The sequence below is a fragment of the Schistocerca piceifrons genome, chromosome 1 (genome assembly GCF_021461385.2).
Source record: "Schistocerca piceifrons isolate TAMUIC-IGC-003096 chromosome 1, iqSchPice1.1, whole genome shotgun sequence".
NCBI lineage: Eukaryota > Metazoa > Arthropoda > Insecta > Orthoptera > Acrididae > Schistocerca > Schistocerca piceifrons.
The window spans coordinates 88,684,459-88,700,505 of record NC_060138.1 but is presented as its reverse complement, the minus strand read 5'-3'; the positions used below and the strand labels follow the sequence as shown (position 1 = coordinate 88,700,505).

Sequence of the window (16,047 nt, the reverse complement as noted above, 5' to 3'; positions counted from 1 at the left end):
CTAATCTGCAAACTTAGCAAAATTTGTAAAGGTAAAAATGACATTACAGTTACACTTGAGATAATTAGCTTGTGGGATGAGAAGTTCTGCCTTATGCAAGACACCTTTTTTTCTTTTGTTTCACCCATACATGTTTCAGCACTTTTGTGCTATCGTCAGTGGGTTCTATTTTTATTTTTAACTTACATGATGTTATTGTCCACTTGTTTTGGTAGCTGTTCTGCTACACAATATACAACTTGTCATAGTTTTGAAGTTGCGGTACGTTTTCCTGTGTTGTTGGCGAAGTAAATAGGCTTACTTCTTTGCCTGTGTTTGCATGGCAATGCAGTTTTTCCAATTACTCAAAACATAGGCAGAGTTTTCACTGCCATTACATGTTGTAATGGCAGCGAACATAGGCAGAGTTTTCGCTGTCATTACATGTTGTAATGGCAGTGAAAACTCTGCCTATGTTTTGAGTAATTGGAAAAACTGCATTGCCATGCAAACACAGGCAAAGAAGTAAGCCTATTTACTTCGCCAACAACACAGGAAAACGTACCGCAACTTCAAAACTATGACAAGTTGTATATTGTGTAGCAGAACAGCTACCAAAACAAGTGGACAATAACATCATGTAAGTTAAAAATAAAAATAGAACCCACTGACGATAGCACAAAAGTGCTGAAACATGTATGGGTGAAACAAAAGAAAAAAAGGTGTCTTGCATAAGGCGGAACTTCTCATCCCATTTTCTTAGCAAGCACAGGGACAACAAGAAGAACTGAACCACAAGATGATTATAATTAGCTTGAATAACCTACCCAGACTGTATGGAGTCCCACTCCCTGTATCTGCAGAAAAGAAAGATAAATCTGATAAACATGTGTAGATATATCCCAGAAAAATATCGAGCCTTTTATGAGAACCTAAAGATAAAGTGAAGTGACAATGTGATGGTTAATCACTGCAAAATATTCTTTTGCAACTATGTTTCTAGTGTTCAGTGAATTCTGTTAATCAATGGGAAGCTCTAACAACGAATAATGCAAATTGCAAATATATGTTCTGTTTCATTACTTTCATCTAGAATAAAACAAAAAAAAAGTATTAAAAACTTTTAGTGGGACAGATGTTGTAACCTGCAAAAATGCGCTACTTCAATTAAAGTTACATTTTTGCATGAATGTCCAATGATCATCTCTCATATCTTGATTTTAAATTCACACATTGTCCAAATTATTGTACATTACAAATTAGTGAACTCATTTAAACTGATTACCAATGACAGAACAAAATCATTCACAAACATTCCACTTGTTTTCTTGTTTTTGTTCGCTCCTGAAAAATTGACATTTTGAGAGTTGCAACATTTTTGCCAGCAAGTATTCAGGTGCAGAAATCTAAGAAACTTTCACTGAGTGAACTCTTTTAAATCTGAACTGAAAAGCAGAATCTTACCTTACTAGTGCATTATAGTTGCAAACACAGATATGGACCAAAACAACAATATCCGTTGAAAGTAGGCACTGCTACTAACTCTAGTATCTCTCACTTTATACTAATGTAACTGTCATGTCCAAAATTGTGAAATACTTTAATATTATCGCTCTCTTGTTCAGTGCCTGATCTCTTACATATAGGTGACATCTTATAAATGTATTGCGTTTGCTCAAAAATATGCTCAGACTCTCCAACAGTACTTCAGTGCTACCCTCACACACCATCCAGTGCCAGAGTGAACAACTAATCACTGACAAATGGAAATTTCTGTGGCTTCCCTAGATTGATACAGCTGATGATGAAATGAATATTTAAATATTGTTAATACAAATTACTTTTGTGATTCTCTACAGATCTGATTCAGCACAAGGATAATTTGTGTCCAGGATGAACCATTCAGTCTGGAGCAGACTGGATACTGATGTGAAACTTCCCAGACACCAGCCTAGAATTTGAATGCAGACCTTATCTTTTTGCATGATGCTTTTGCTCACAAGAGGTATGCAGGTGCAGATCAAGGCTTGGTCCACACTGAAGTCCCAACCTGGTACACAGTTTTAGTGTGTCAGGAATGTTCTCAATGATACATAGTTTCAGCGCACTGAGAGATTCATCCTGCAAACAATTGTACTATATTGCAGCTGAGCCATTCTCTGTCTTACCTTGTCTTGCAGTAGTGCCAGTTCAGCAAGACATTACTGGCTGAGGGTGCTACCCAGGCCTGGCTAACAACTTCGGTTGGTAAGAGCACTTCTTTTTCTCATATTTTACAAGAAATGATTTTGCTGTGTATGCTGTTTGTTCATTTTGAAATAAACATTTCATTAGCTAATTTTGCTGCCTCATGATGTTAAACACATCAAGTGTGTTCCCACTTCAATATTTATGCTATGTATTAATGTGTTACACATGCTGACACAGTGACAAAAACTACATAAGGGTTGCACATTTTCTGTTTTACGTAATATGTACTTTACATACACGATTGCTGCATCCACACCTATCACATCTGTGCAAAACTCTGATGTTGATTTTTCTCCATAATGAAGTGTGGAATATAAAATGCTGGTGGCATAACAATTTTTATTTGGACATAGCCTGATAATGCCCATGGGGGCAAAATTAACTAACTGCTCAATAATGAAATAAATTTATTTTAAATTAAATAACAGCCAGTGCAGGAAAATGGTGTGCTTCAAGAAATTTACAGATTTACAGTGGCTGTTGACCTTCATAGAAAAAGGACTGGTAAGAACACTGCCGGCACAAGGCCAAAGTCTGTGTTCAAGTTCCAACCGAATGCACAGTTTTAACCTCTAAGGAACTTCATGATTTCGACATCTCACTACAGAAAATACATGCCAACTTTTCAAATTTCCATTACATTTCATTTCTCTTAAGTTGTAACCTTAACTTCACCCTTATTCCATCATTTTGTGACATTATCACATAAAGTCAGTTTTTCATCCCCAGTGGGAAACAGTGGGAAAGAATATGTAAATCACTGTTCCAGTGAAATCCTCCACGTATTACTCAGCCATTACCACATACTATGTCTGCCTCAATAGCAGACTGCCACGCCAAGGAGCCTGAGTTCGATTCCTGGCTAGGTCGGAGATTTTCTCCGCTCAGGGACTGGGTGTTGTTTTGTCTTCTTCATTATCTTCATCATCATCATCATCATCATCATCATCATCATCATCTCATCCCCATTGACATGCAAGTCACTGAAGTGCAATCAACTAAAAAGACTTGCACCAGGTGACTGGTCTACCTGACGGGAGGCCCTAGCCACACGACATTTCCATTTACCACATACAATGAAAAATTTTAACCATCTACCAATGTAAATTTGTATCCTGAATATTGAACATCTACCGAGAGCAATTCATTAATGAACTTACTATTTAAACAGTTTTATGTTAAATATAGGATATAAAATGTAGACTGACAATGGCAAGGAAAGTGTTTCTGAAGAAGAGAAATTTGTTAACATCGAGTATAGATTTAAGTGTCAGGAAGTCATTTCTGAAAGTATTTGTAAGGAGTGTAGCCATGTATCAAAGTGAAACATGGACGATAAATAGTTTGAACAAGAAAAGAATAGAAGCTTTTGAAATGTGGTGTTACAGAAGAATGCTGAAGATTAGATGGGTAGATCACATAACTAATTAGGAGGTACTGAATAGAATTGGGGAGAAGAGGAGTTTGTGGCACACCTTGACTAGAAGAAGGGATCGGTTGGTAGGACATGTTCTGAGGCATCAAGGGATCACCAATTTAGTATTGGAGGGCAGCGTGGAGGGTAAAAATCGTAGAGGGAGACCTAGAGATGAATACACTAAGCAGATTCAGAAGGATGTAGGCTGCAGCACGTACTGGGAGATGAAGCAGCTTCCACAGGATAGAGTATACTGGAGAGTTGCATCAAACCAGTCTCAGGACTGAAGACCACAACAACAACATGTCAAATATTTTTCAACTTTGAACATGGCTAACGTTTGCAGCAAACATATACACAGATTTGAAACATATGTAAAAATCAGCCAACCAGTTGCATAAGTTATCTATATACCTTGACCAGGTTTTGTCACCTCTAAGGGTGACTTCATCACAAGGTAAGGTAATTACATGAAGAACATATTGTCAAAGATGTACAGTGATTTAGAGCTCTTACATCACTGTACATCTCTGATGATATGTTCTTCATGTAATTACCTTACCTTCTGATGAAGTCACCCTTAGGGGTGACGAAACCTGGTCAACGTATATAGAAAACTTATGCAACTGGTTGGCTGATTTTTACTTATTTTTCAAATATTTTTCCTTGCAATGTCATCAGTGTAGAAGATGCTTGTCTCATTACTTTCAAATGTTAACCAACACAATTACAGGAAAAAAATCAGAGACATTTCCTCATTATATCAAGTCCGTATTCATCGCAAAAAAGAAAACCATCAGCTAGCTAAAACAGCTGATCTCATTGAAATCTTTCTGGGTGTACCGTCAAATCAGTCTTATAAAATACTAATATAATCAAAGTTTCACCTGTTTTGCAGTCGCCTTTCTCAGGTCAACTCAAGCAATATCAGCAAAATGTCTGTGATTTTAGTATTTTAGCATGTTAAGTATTTTATGAAAGGACCCAGAAGGATTTTAATGAGTTTAGCATTGATCATGAAAGCCTATGTATTTATAAAACATCTGAATGTAGATAGTTGTACAGACCAGTTCCTCACAGGTTGAGTGACCACGCTCCTGGGCTATATCCATTGGTGTTTTGTCTCGAGAATTACGCACTGTCGGATCGGCTCCACTGCGCAACAGCAGCTTCATACATTCAGGTCGATCATGGAGGGCACAGAGATGTAGTGCAGTGTCACCTCCTGGAGTTGTGCCACGGTCTAGAGAATGTGTTGACATGTTCTGCACCAAGAAGTCAACCAGGTGGAGTGAATTCCCCATCTCACGTGCCACTGCAAGATGAAGTGCTGTCTCCCCGCAATCCTATAAAACATGACACTTCTGTTAAAAGAGGGTTCAAGCCTAATTTTTGATTTCAGCTTCATAAATATTGCTGCATGAAATGGATAACAGAATACATTCACCTTTATGTCCTCTAATCTCACATAAATATACGTAGTGTTCAAAAACACAATTTCATGTTTCAGAAAATGGAATTTTTTTAATAAAAGCACTCAGTGGAACTTTGTGTTACCAATAAAATGGGATACAATTTCTTTACTACTACATTAATTATTAATGCAGAAAAACATCAGTTAGCTGCCAATTACTTAATGATTAGTAACACTAGTATAATAAGTAGATCAAGGGAGCTTCTAACTTCAGCATAGTCTTTACTCTAAATGCTGATGGTTATGCATCTTTTAAGTTAATTCTCAGTCTTGTAAGATTATCAGTAAAGATGTTCACTTCACGTTGGTGTCAACAACTTTAACAGATATTCTCTTTTAGAGCCAGTCTCATTACATTTATTCAAGTGGAATTTCTTCATCACAGTTCAGGTGAGTCATTTGACCAGGCTAAGTCAAGCAGTTATTTGAGTTAAACTGTTTCGTACACATGGGAGAGACTTGACTCATCCCATTCCTAATAGGGTGTCACATACAAATATACTAGCAACCCACCCTGCCTTCGCATGGGTAGCAGTTGTATCTAAGGCCACACAATTTGGCTGGTGTAGAAGTAATTTTGTTTAAGAAGCACGGTGTAGAGATATAGTTAAAAACTAGATAACAACATTAGGTAACTGAATATGATCACTCTGCAGCTGCTCAATTGTCAACGAGGCAGTCCTGCCACTGTGCAGTGAGTATCAAAATCTGTACAGAAGTTCCTAAGAATAGCCTTCATATACAGACAGAAAAATGTGGTGGGGGACTGTAACACACCACAATTCAGCCAATTTGCACCCAACATTTATAAATTATATACACAAACCTTCCTTGTGCAGCAGTGTATCTATTAGTGAAAACCTTATCAAAATCCCTAGAGTAGATCCTAGGATTAGCCTTCATATAAACACAGAAAAAGGCAGTGGGGAACTTTGATCCATAACATGTATAGAAGATGAATGTATGTATATATGTACAGATTCCTTCATGTCCTCATGTAAATGTTTCAGTTGGATGTCACTTCAGTGAATTACATCTCACTGGACAACTGGGAAAAAGGCTACCCACAGTATAAAGGGGAATGTTTTTTTTTTTTTTCCCCAGGGGTAATTGCCAGGTTATAAAAGAAGGTTCAAAACATTCATGGTCCACCGTAGATTCAAACCCATGACGTGTCCATTACCAGGCACACACTTTACTACTAGTCTATCAAGTTTTACTTTCATTCTACTCTTTAAAAGGATACCTTCACTTTAACATGGAATCCAAATCATGTTCTGCTTCTGGTGAATTTCCCCATCAATGAGAGGGGAATGCCAGGTTAAAAGACAGTGAAAAATCTGTGGTCTGGTCAAAACTTGATCCCATGTCCTTTGGGTTTGCAGACATGCACTTCACTGGTAGACCAACAGGCCTGAATTGGAGTCTGCTCAAGCTTTGCAGTTGTATGGAGATGTAGCAGCTGTACAGCTAGATGGAAATGCTATTATTTTCATAGTGGAGATGGAATTTAGTTCTTCACAGTTCACCCAATTTCCATGAAATATTAATACAATTATATACACAACCTCCCTCATAAACCAGTCTGTAAGTCAAAACTGGATCACAATCCATGAGATTAGTCCGAACATACAGACAGAAGCAAGTGGCAAATATATATACATAGAACACTGTAATATCAACTACAATAATACTTGTGGTATTTTGCTGGAAACTGATACATAGATATGTATATTAGAAAAGAACAAAAAATACTAACCCCCCGCCCTCACACTTCTCTCTCTGATACATAGATACGTATATTAGAAAAGAACAAAAAATACTAATCCCCCGCCCCCACACCTCTCTCTCTCTCTCTCTCTCTCTCTCTCTCTCTCTCTCTCTCTCTCTCTCTCTCCCTCCCCCTCTCTCTCTCTCCCTCCCCCTCTCTCTGAGAGAGAAAGAGTGAGTGAGTGAATGAGTGAGAGAGAGAGAGAGAGAGAGAGAGAGAGAGAGAGAGAGAGAGAGAGAGAGAGAGGGAGGGGGGGGGGGGGGCGGGAGATTTAGTATTTTTTTGCTCTTTTCTAATAGAAGTATCGATTTTCAGCAAAATACCAGAAGCTAAGGATTATTGTAGTTGATATTACAATGTTCCACAATAATTTTAATTGTAGAATAGAGTACAAAGGTGTATGTAGAAAGGCTGGGACCTGTGATGATACCTCATCATTGAGTTTGCTTTAGATGCCTTCCTTTCTCACAGTTTTACTGTTGTTCACACACTAGAGGAACACTATGGTTGGCTGTATGGTCATGAAACCAAAAGCCAGTGAATAAAAAAAAAAGACACCTCTAATGCAAAACAACAATATGCGAAAATGCAAATGACAATACTGTAGCTTGAAAACCTACTTACACTGGATGGTAATGGTGCAGAAAGATCAACTCCCTCTGCAAAAACTTGAAGTAAATTGTACAAACTCTTATTGTTCACTGCATGTTCCAGTTCACTCAGGAGATCACACTCATCTGAACATGTACGTTCAACAAATTTCTTCTCCACATACTTAGCACGAATATAATCATACCTCTCTTCCCTATAGGAAAAATAAATTTGTTAGGATTATGAAATTAATCTGCAAGAAAGATTATAGTTTTTTTTTTTAAAAAAAAAGAATATTTACAATTTCTGACTTTTTCATTTATGAATTATTAAGGAGTTCTTTTTTCAGTCAGCAACATAACGTTCATTCATTACATATAAAGTGTTGGCACAGATATATTACCTATACTAGTGCAATTGCCTTTTTTTCATGCTGTGTGAGAGGGATAACATCTGAAAATCATCCACTAACATCACGTTTCTCCACAGCAAACATGTTAAACATCAAGCAGTCTGGGTCTCTCGAGGCAACACTGCTCATTATTTATTGTAATACCACTAAATAATTGTCAGTTAAAGCTATAGCTGATTTTTTTCATAGTTAAAGCAAAACAAAAGAGAGAAACAGTGATCAGTCCATGTAGCAATGAAACAATGAACACTGACTGGAGAAAATTGTGGGGCATGATAGCCCAACTGTTTATCGTATATTGTACAAGTCATTCTCATGAGTATAAATGACAAAAGTCCCATTCAGAATTAATAAAAGAGAATCATGACAAATGACTGAAACCTCTAACACAGTCTACTCATACAGTATTTCAGCACATTGTGCTCTTCTCATGTATCTACACAACCCCCACTTACATTAAACTGCACTCATCATCATCATCATCATCATCATCATCATCATCATCATCATCAATTTTCTGCTAAACTAGTATGTCCTCTGCATCTGCACATCTAGTGGTCCATCACTTCCCCTTTTAATGTTGGCGTACTTGCTGCTATCTAACACCTCAGCGAGAATCTGAAATTTCTTCCTCCTTTACCTCTTCTTCCTTACCACAGATTGTTATGGGACTATTTTTATAAGCCTCTCCTTCTTTAAAATACTTTATGCAGTTTCTTTTCCTTCTTTTTATAATACTCGGAAATTATCTCCCTTCTCTCACTCTTTTCAGTATTTTCTCATTTTTCATACTATCCATCAACTTATTTTTTCCATTCTTCACCATATCCACGTTTCAAAAGCCTGTAGCTTTCTTCCTTATTTTCACATTTCAGTAACATACAGGACAGTACACACAGAACATTTTATCAGTGTTTTCCTCAAATCTTTATCAACATTGCTGCAAAGAACACTCCCCTTTTCTTTCAAAATGACTCTCTTTGCCATTGGTACCCTGATTTTAATTTTTATGCCAGACTTCTAGTCATTTTACATTCTGGTTTCTAGGTATTTAAATCTCTGCACATATTCCAATTTTTCTCCTTTTACCATTACCCTTACCTTTTTATTTTCTCTTTGTACCATTACTTTTATTTTCTTTGTATTAATTTTCATTTCATAGCTCTTTCCTTTAGTTTCAATAACTTGCACCATTTCCTGCAACTCTTTTTCATCATTTGCTAAAAGGACCATTTCATCTGCAAACCTCAAACACAATATTGTTCTTCCTTCAATTTTTACCCCTTTATTATCTAGTGGGCAATGCCCAGACCTATTTCTTAGTATAAACTGAAAAGGATAGGGGGTAGACAGTAATTTTCTCTTACAGTGTTTCCTTATTCAGTCCTACTGGTAATTTTTCCTCTCATTCCCACTGTGACTTTTTTTGTTTAAATGTAATATTTTTATAAGTGGCCTGCTTTTCCAGCCCACTCTTTTCCCTCATTATAATTGTAAGTTTAGCTCAAACCAGACTAACAAATGCCTTTTCGTGTCTATAAAACATATGGCTGTGTGAGTCTCTTCCTCATCAGTAGGCCTCCTTCTCTAAATTCACATGAGTTCCACCGCATCTCTTGTTCTTGTATTCCTTCTAAACCCAAACTGCTCCTCAGCCAAATTCTCCTCTGTTACTTTTCCAATCTATTATTCATGATACTTAATGTAACTTTGCTTAACAACAATTGAAATTCTTGAATGGAATAATACGTAAAATAAGGAAAAGCCAACAGACTCACCTATAGTGGTCTGAATATGCACGAGTAGCCCCAGGAGTGTGTGTTTGGATGTCAGTGTGATTGTGTGTGTGAACGTGCTTACTAGAGACAGGGCAAGAGCTCAAAAGCTAATGTGAACACTATTTTCTTGACTGGTTTTCCTTTATTTTACGTTTCAATATAATTTTGGTTGCCTGTGAAATGAGGCTAATTGGCTTGTATCCACTGTATTTATTGGTTCCCTTTTTCTTTGGAACTAAGGCAGCTGGTTATCAAATGACCTCTACTGAAGTCATTTACTCTCTACTTTCATTCTCTTCTTAGCACTGAAACCCTGAAGGTCCTTTAGAAGATAATTGTGGACCCATTAACTGCATTACAGTTGCGTCTGATGAAGTGCATAACTTCTTTAGTAGTAACCTCTTCATCATTAACATTTACCAACTCCACTTCCCAAGATGTAGTAGTGCACAAGCACTTGTATATTTTAATAAAAAATTTCTTCGTTTGTTCCTTAAGGGTTCACAATTTGCTTTCACTACTACAATGAGCAGATGTAAATTTAAGTTAAGAATGAACAGAACTGCAGAATTATTATAATATGTGGTCAAGATGAACACAATTATACTTACATTGTACTGTTGGGGTTCAATTTTGAAGACCTGAGCCTGGCTTCCATTACTTCATTAAACCTATTGTTTGTCATGTTCCTAGCTAAAAGTAATTGTGATGTTCCTACATTATCTAATGTTAATGACTGTATCCGAGAAATATGAACACCGAGGTCTCGGTGTATTCCAGAACATTCTATACAAACTATGATGCCAAAATTTGTTGACAACCATGTAGCATCTGAAAAATACCAACAACAAATTAATAGAATCTAATCTGTTTTAATTCAACAGATGTTACATTAAACATAGTGAGAGAGCTTGCAGACTTCATACAACTTCATCGATTAATTTCATACATTTGAAAACATTGCTTTTGGCAGATTCTCTACAATTCCGGAATGAGTGCCTCAATTGTTTGTTAGTAAACTACTTTTTTAAAATATGTGTGTGTATGTGTGTGTGGTGTTGTACAGTCATAAATTTGTGTTTTTACTGATGAACAGCAAACCCAACAATGCTTCGCAATAAATAATTGCATGTATGTCCTAAACTACTTCTCCTCCTCCTTCTTTCTGTCCCTCTCCTCCTCATCTATCTCTCTTTGTCCAGCTCTGCCCCCTCCCCATCTCTCTCCATCTCCTCCTCCCCCTCCCCATGCCCATTTCCTTCTCCTCTCTGCCCACCCCCTCTTCACCCTTCTCTCTGCCCATGAGAATCGTTTATTGGTATTGCAAATGGTTGGGAACTGAAGTTGCTTAAAATGAATGGGTAAGTCAGTTGGAATAATTGGGGTATGATGTATTAAAGAGACCTCTCCAGCTGCTGCATCTGTGAGGATAGTAGCTTCAGTGACAGTATCTCACGTAGTTTTAAACTGGATTGCAAAGTTTTAGATGATTCAGTGCTGCAGCAGTATTCCAGTCGTAAGTCAATAAGCCATAAATATAACCTTCCTGTTTTCTGTTAAATCCTACTGTGAGGAAGAAAACAAAACAATATGTTGTTGTGTACAAAAATTTTGTTTAAAATTATATACAGGATGATTCAGCTGCCCTACCACTGGGTTGTATGCAGTCTACAACACCTTCAGATACCACGTGCAAGGTGCTACACACAAACTATTGGTCCTACAGAAAAAATGAACAGGATCTTTTTGTTGGCAATTTAATGTAGTTAAATTTTATACTGGGATATGCCAGAGGCCACAGTTTTTCAAGCTATTCAAGAAAACTTTGTTTGATGGTCTCTTTCGTATGTTTCTCTTGAATATTTTGAAAACCACAGCCTCTAGTGAAAACACGTCTCAGTACAAAATTTAAATGAATTAAATTTCCTACAAAAAGATTCTGTTAATTTTTTCTGCAGGTCTAATACATTGCACAAAGGGAGCAAGAGAATCTGAAAATCTTGCATGCTGTACTTGGAAGTGTAGTGAGTTGCATGAGACCCAGAGGTAGGGGCAGCTGAATCACCCTGTATAAGGAGTAATAATACATAGTGGAGCAATAATTTGTCCAATACTTTAAATGCCCTGAAACCATAGTTAAAACTAACTGCAAAAAAGAAAATTGCACATTTTCACAGCACAACACACCACATTTTTCCCACAGTCAGTTTTAAGAGAAAACCTGTTCATTATTGTTTAAAAATACAGGGTATACATAAAGTCCGGGAACACCTTCAATTATTTATTGCACAAGAACCAAATATTGTACAGTTGTTTCATGAAATGACCTCCCCAACCACCAGATCTCGCTCTGTGTGACTTTTTTCTGCGGGGACACATTACAGATCTAGTGTATGTACTGCCTCTGACACGTGATGTAGCAGAGCTCCAGGAGAGAATACAGGAAGTGACTGCCACAGTTGACAATGCCATAGTGGGACGGGTATGGCAAGAATTCGATTACCGTATTGACTTCTGCTGGGTCATTCATGGTCCGCAGATTGAATGTTTGTAAAAAAAACTTTCAGTGCTTCTCTTCAAAATGTGACATCTACATAATGTTTAGTTCTTGTGCAATAAATAATTGAAAGTATTCCCGGACTTTATGTACACCCTGTATATACATCCAATATCCATCCAAATGTTTATTAGAGCATCTCTCTCTCTCTCTCTCTCTCTCTCTCTCTCTCTCTCTCTCTCTCTCTCTCTCACGCCCCCTCTCCCTCTTTTCTCTCTCTCTCCACTCCACCTTTCTCCTTTCCTTTCCCCCTTCAGTTATCCCTCCCCTTCGCTCTCCCTCTTCCTACATTTCTGTTGCTGTACCCTCTGTACTCTTTTCATCTTCTTGTGTGGCCATGGAGTCATTTGTCCAAAGACCTGCCTCTTTCCCGCTTTTCCCACCTTGCAGCCTTATCTACCTACTCCCCACCTCCATCAGCTCAGGAAACTACTTTCAGTAACGAGTATCAATAATTAATCCTGTCATGGCCGTGTGTGTGTGTGTGTGTGTGTGTGTGTGTGTGTGTGTGTTAAAAATATGTAGCCTATATATCTCCAAACATTTATTAGAGTATCATGTAAATTTGAGTGTTTTGATAACAACTTTTTCCTGTTATATATACAGGGTATCCCAAAATAATGTATTCACTCTTTGAAACAGACTCTCTCTTTAATTAAAGGAGACAGAAATACAATTTTTATGGGTAGTAATTTAGAAGGCGGTGAAAAACATAACAATGCTTTCTTTTGTTTTAGGATTGTCAGCAAACATGGCGTTATCGCTTGAACAACGGAAATGGATGCTAAAGTGTTACTGGAAAACAGAGAATGTGAGTGTGGTATGCCAATGTTGGAGAGCTGAATTTCGAACACCACCACCAACAAGAGTAACAATTACAAGAATCAGAGATAAGTCTGAAGTCAAAGGAATGGTGCACAATATGAAGAAGGGACATTGCGGACGAAAGAGAAGTTGAACAGACAATGAGAGTGTTGATGCAATAATCCAGGCATACACATGATCCCCAAAGAAATCTGTGAGGCAGTGCTCTCATGAGACAGAGATCTGCACAAGTAGTGTTCATAGAATTTTGCGGTCTCAGAACTTTAAGCCTTATATTCCAAGGCTTCTCCGTGCTCTTAACGAGGATGATCCTCATAGGCAAAGCGAATTTTGTGATTGGTTCATTAACAGATGTGAAGAAGAGCAATGTTTCCAAGATCAAATTCTTTGGTCCGATGAAGTGACGTTTAAACTTGGTGGAACAATTAACCACCATAATTGCATGTACTGGGCAAGGGAGAATCCATACATAACTGAGCAAAGACATGTTAATCTACCAGGAGTAACAGTCTGGTGTGGTCTGTCTTCTGGAGGATTAATCAGGCTGTATGTCTTTGACAACACTGTCAAGGGTGACTCGTACTCAGAAATGTTGGAAATGGTAACTCCTGGTCTTAGCATTATGTTTGGAAATGAAGATTATTACCTTCAACAGAATGGGGTGAATCTCACTTTCACCTGGATATGAGGGCATTTCACAATTGTACATTCCCTGCCAGATGGATAGCACAAAGAGGGAGTGTGGAGTACCCCACTCAATCTCCAGGTTTAACTTCACTAGACTTCTTTCTATGGGGTACTCTCAAAAACACAGTTTACACTGTGAGACCACACACACTGGACGAGCTAAGAGAGCAAATTGAGCAAGCTTGTGATGCTATTCCATTGGAAACAATAAAATTTACATGTTGCTCAGTTGGAAGTCATTGCTAATGGTGTATTCCAATTGACGGACACCAGTTTGAACATTTACCACCTTAAGTTGGACCATGAGGCACCTAACACCACTAAAATTGTATTTCTAACCCCTTTCATTAAAGAGATGTTCAGTTTTAAAGAGTATGTACATTATTTTGGGACATCCTGTATTATGTATATATTTATATAAAATAAACATTAAAAAATTTATAGCCTATGGTTGACCAAATGTTTATTAGAGAATCATGTAAAAATTTGAAGTTGATTAGTCTAGAATATTTGAGATTTAAGGGAAGGTAGATGAACCACTTGCCAACACAAAGCTGCTGTTCTCAAACAGCATAAATGATGCCACACAGCTTATCATGTCCATCTGAGATACAGAGCACAATCCACAGTGTCACATGCTCTCATTCAATGGGAGACAGTGGAGACCTTCCTGAAGACTTGACTTAGCATGTGTGTATAGCATCTGGTAATCATGGAATGTATGCTGAGACCCTGTCCACCCTTGCCAGCCTAATACTAATGATGAGTATGTTTTCATCATTAGGATTTGAATCATGTACTACCGAGCTGAGCATCAGTACACCAGCTTACATTAGTAACCTCAGCTACTGAGGGCAGATACATGGATAACAGACTTCAGGTTGGAAAGAATTTTACAGTAAGACAAGATTTTTCTCTATGCTTTTATGTTTCATATCAGTATCAGTATAACAACAAAGAAGCCTGAGATGCACAATTAGTATATCAGTTGATGAACTGAAATGAAGCACCTCCATTCCCCTTCATCTGCATTTCATTCTAGATCGCATGATATGCAAGGCGAGTCATAAATGAGGAAAAACATCCTGAGGACCACATGTTGTTATGCAGGAGTCAGGAACTGCTGTTATTTACTTTTGTCCTGGACTTATTATTTAGCAAATAAAGAAAAATTTACCACTCAGCAATACTCTGAGGATGTCTCATTACACACTAAAACCCTGGTTTGCATCATCCAGCAATGGCCAGGAAAAAGTCAGTCTCATCGTAAAATATGAGACATTGTATAAGAACTTGGGAAGCATACATTGCCAAAAATGGCAGAGAGAGAGAGAGAGAGAGAGAGAGAGAGAGAGAGAGAGAGAGAGAGGGGGGGGGGGGGGGAGGGGAAGAGTGTGTGTGTGTGTGTGTGTGTGTGTGTGTGTGTGTGTGTGTGTGTGTGTAGACAACACAAAATAATCAGGGTAATGTGATAGGACTACCGTTCTGAGAGCTGCAGTCACAACAGCGCTCATTGCCGGGTAGCCTCTGCACAAATCTGATGATGGCCTGTTGCAGCTCCACCAGGCCTGGGTTCAGCCGCTCACTGCCTCCACGGCCGCTGTCATCAAATGCACGCATGAGTGCTCCTTCTTTACAGTTCACCAGCACAGACATCCATGCTCGCTGATCTGCCTCATCTTCTGCTTGGAAATGGTATGTTCTGTTGTCTGAAAAATTTATTTATACCTCTAAAACATTTTGTGCACCTGCGGAGAGCAGAGTATTTTATCACAAAATACATAAAAAAGACAATAAAACAGTGTTAAGAGTCTACTGAATAATTACATCCATCTTGCAGGGTGATCATTACGTAAGAATCAGTAAACACAGAGGGGGAAAAAACTAGTAGCTTCAGCCTCTTTTCTATTTCTGTTCAAATACAAACAAAGAAATGTAGCTTAAACATAACTCTAGTGAGCAAAACCTCTGAAATGATGGCTCTAAAGATTGATTAGATTTATGTGAGTCATCTCAGTTTGCAGACTCTCCCAAAGGATTTTAACTGAAGTTTTAGATAAGTAGCAGAAGAATTCAGGGAACCTTGAATAATGATGCCATTCAAATAGTTCAAACTAGTGACAGCAGTGCAAAATCACCTGCAGCATTGCTGCTGCCTTAAGTAATCATCCACTTGGTGAATATATGTCGTATATATCTTTGATCCCAAAATGAACAGGCAAATCCATGTAAGAATTTTGACACTGTATGAAAGGTACAAATGAACTTTATACATTTTACCACATGGATCACATCACAGCATAGAA

At 37.8% G+C, this 16,047-nt stretch overlaps 1 protein-coding gene across 4 annotated transcripts in view; it reads right to left on the bottom strand.

Annotated features, from left to right (window-relative positions):
* Positions 1–16,047, bottom strand: part of LOC124790019 (arfGAP with SH3 domain, ANK repeat and PH domain-containing protein) — a 679,824-nt gene that overhangs the window by 73,435 nt on the left and 590,342 nt on the right. For all 4 annotated transcript variants that reach the window (XM_047257590.1, XM_047257597.1, XM_047257583.1 and 1 more), the window contains exons 8-11: positions 15,223–15,450; positions 10,284–10,503; positions 7,516–7,696; positions 4,714–4,992 (exon numbers count right to left, since the gene is read on the bottom strand). In XM_047257590.1, coding sequence (XP_047113546.1) covers positions 4,714–4,992; positions 7,516–7,696; positions 10,284–10,503; positions 15,223–15,450 — 908 coding nt within the window. The remainder of the gene's footprint in view (positions 1–4,713; positions 4,993–7,515; positions 7,697–10,283; positions 10,504–15,222; positions 15,451–16,047) is intronic.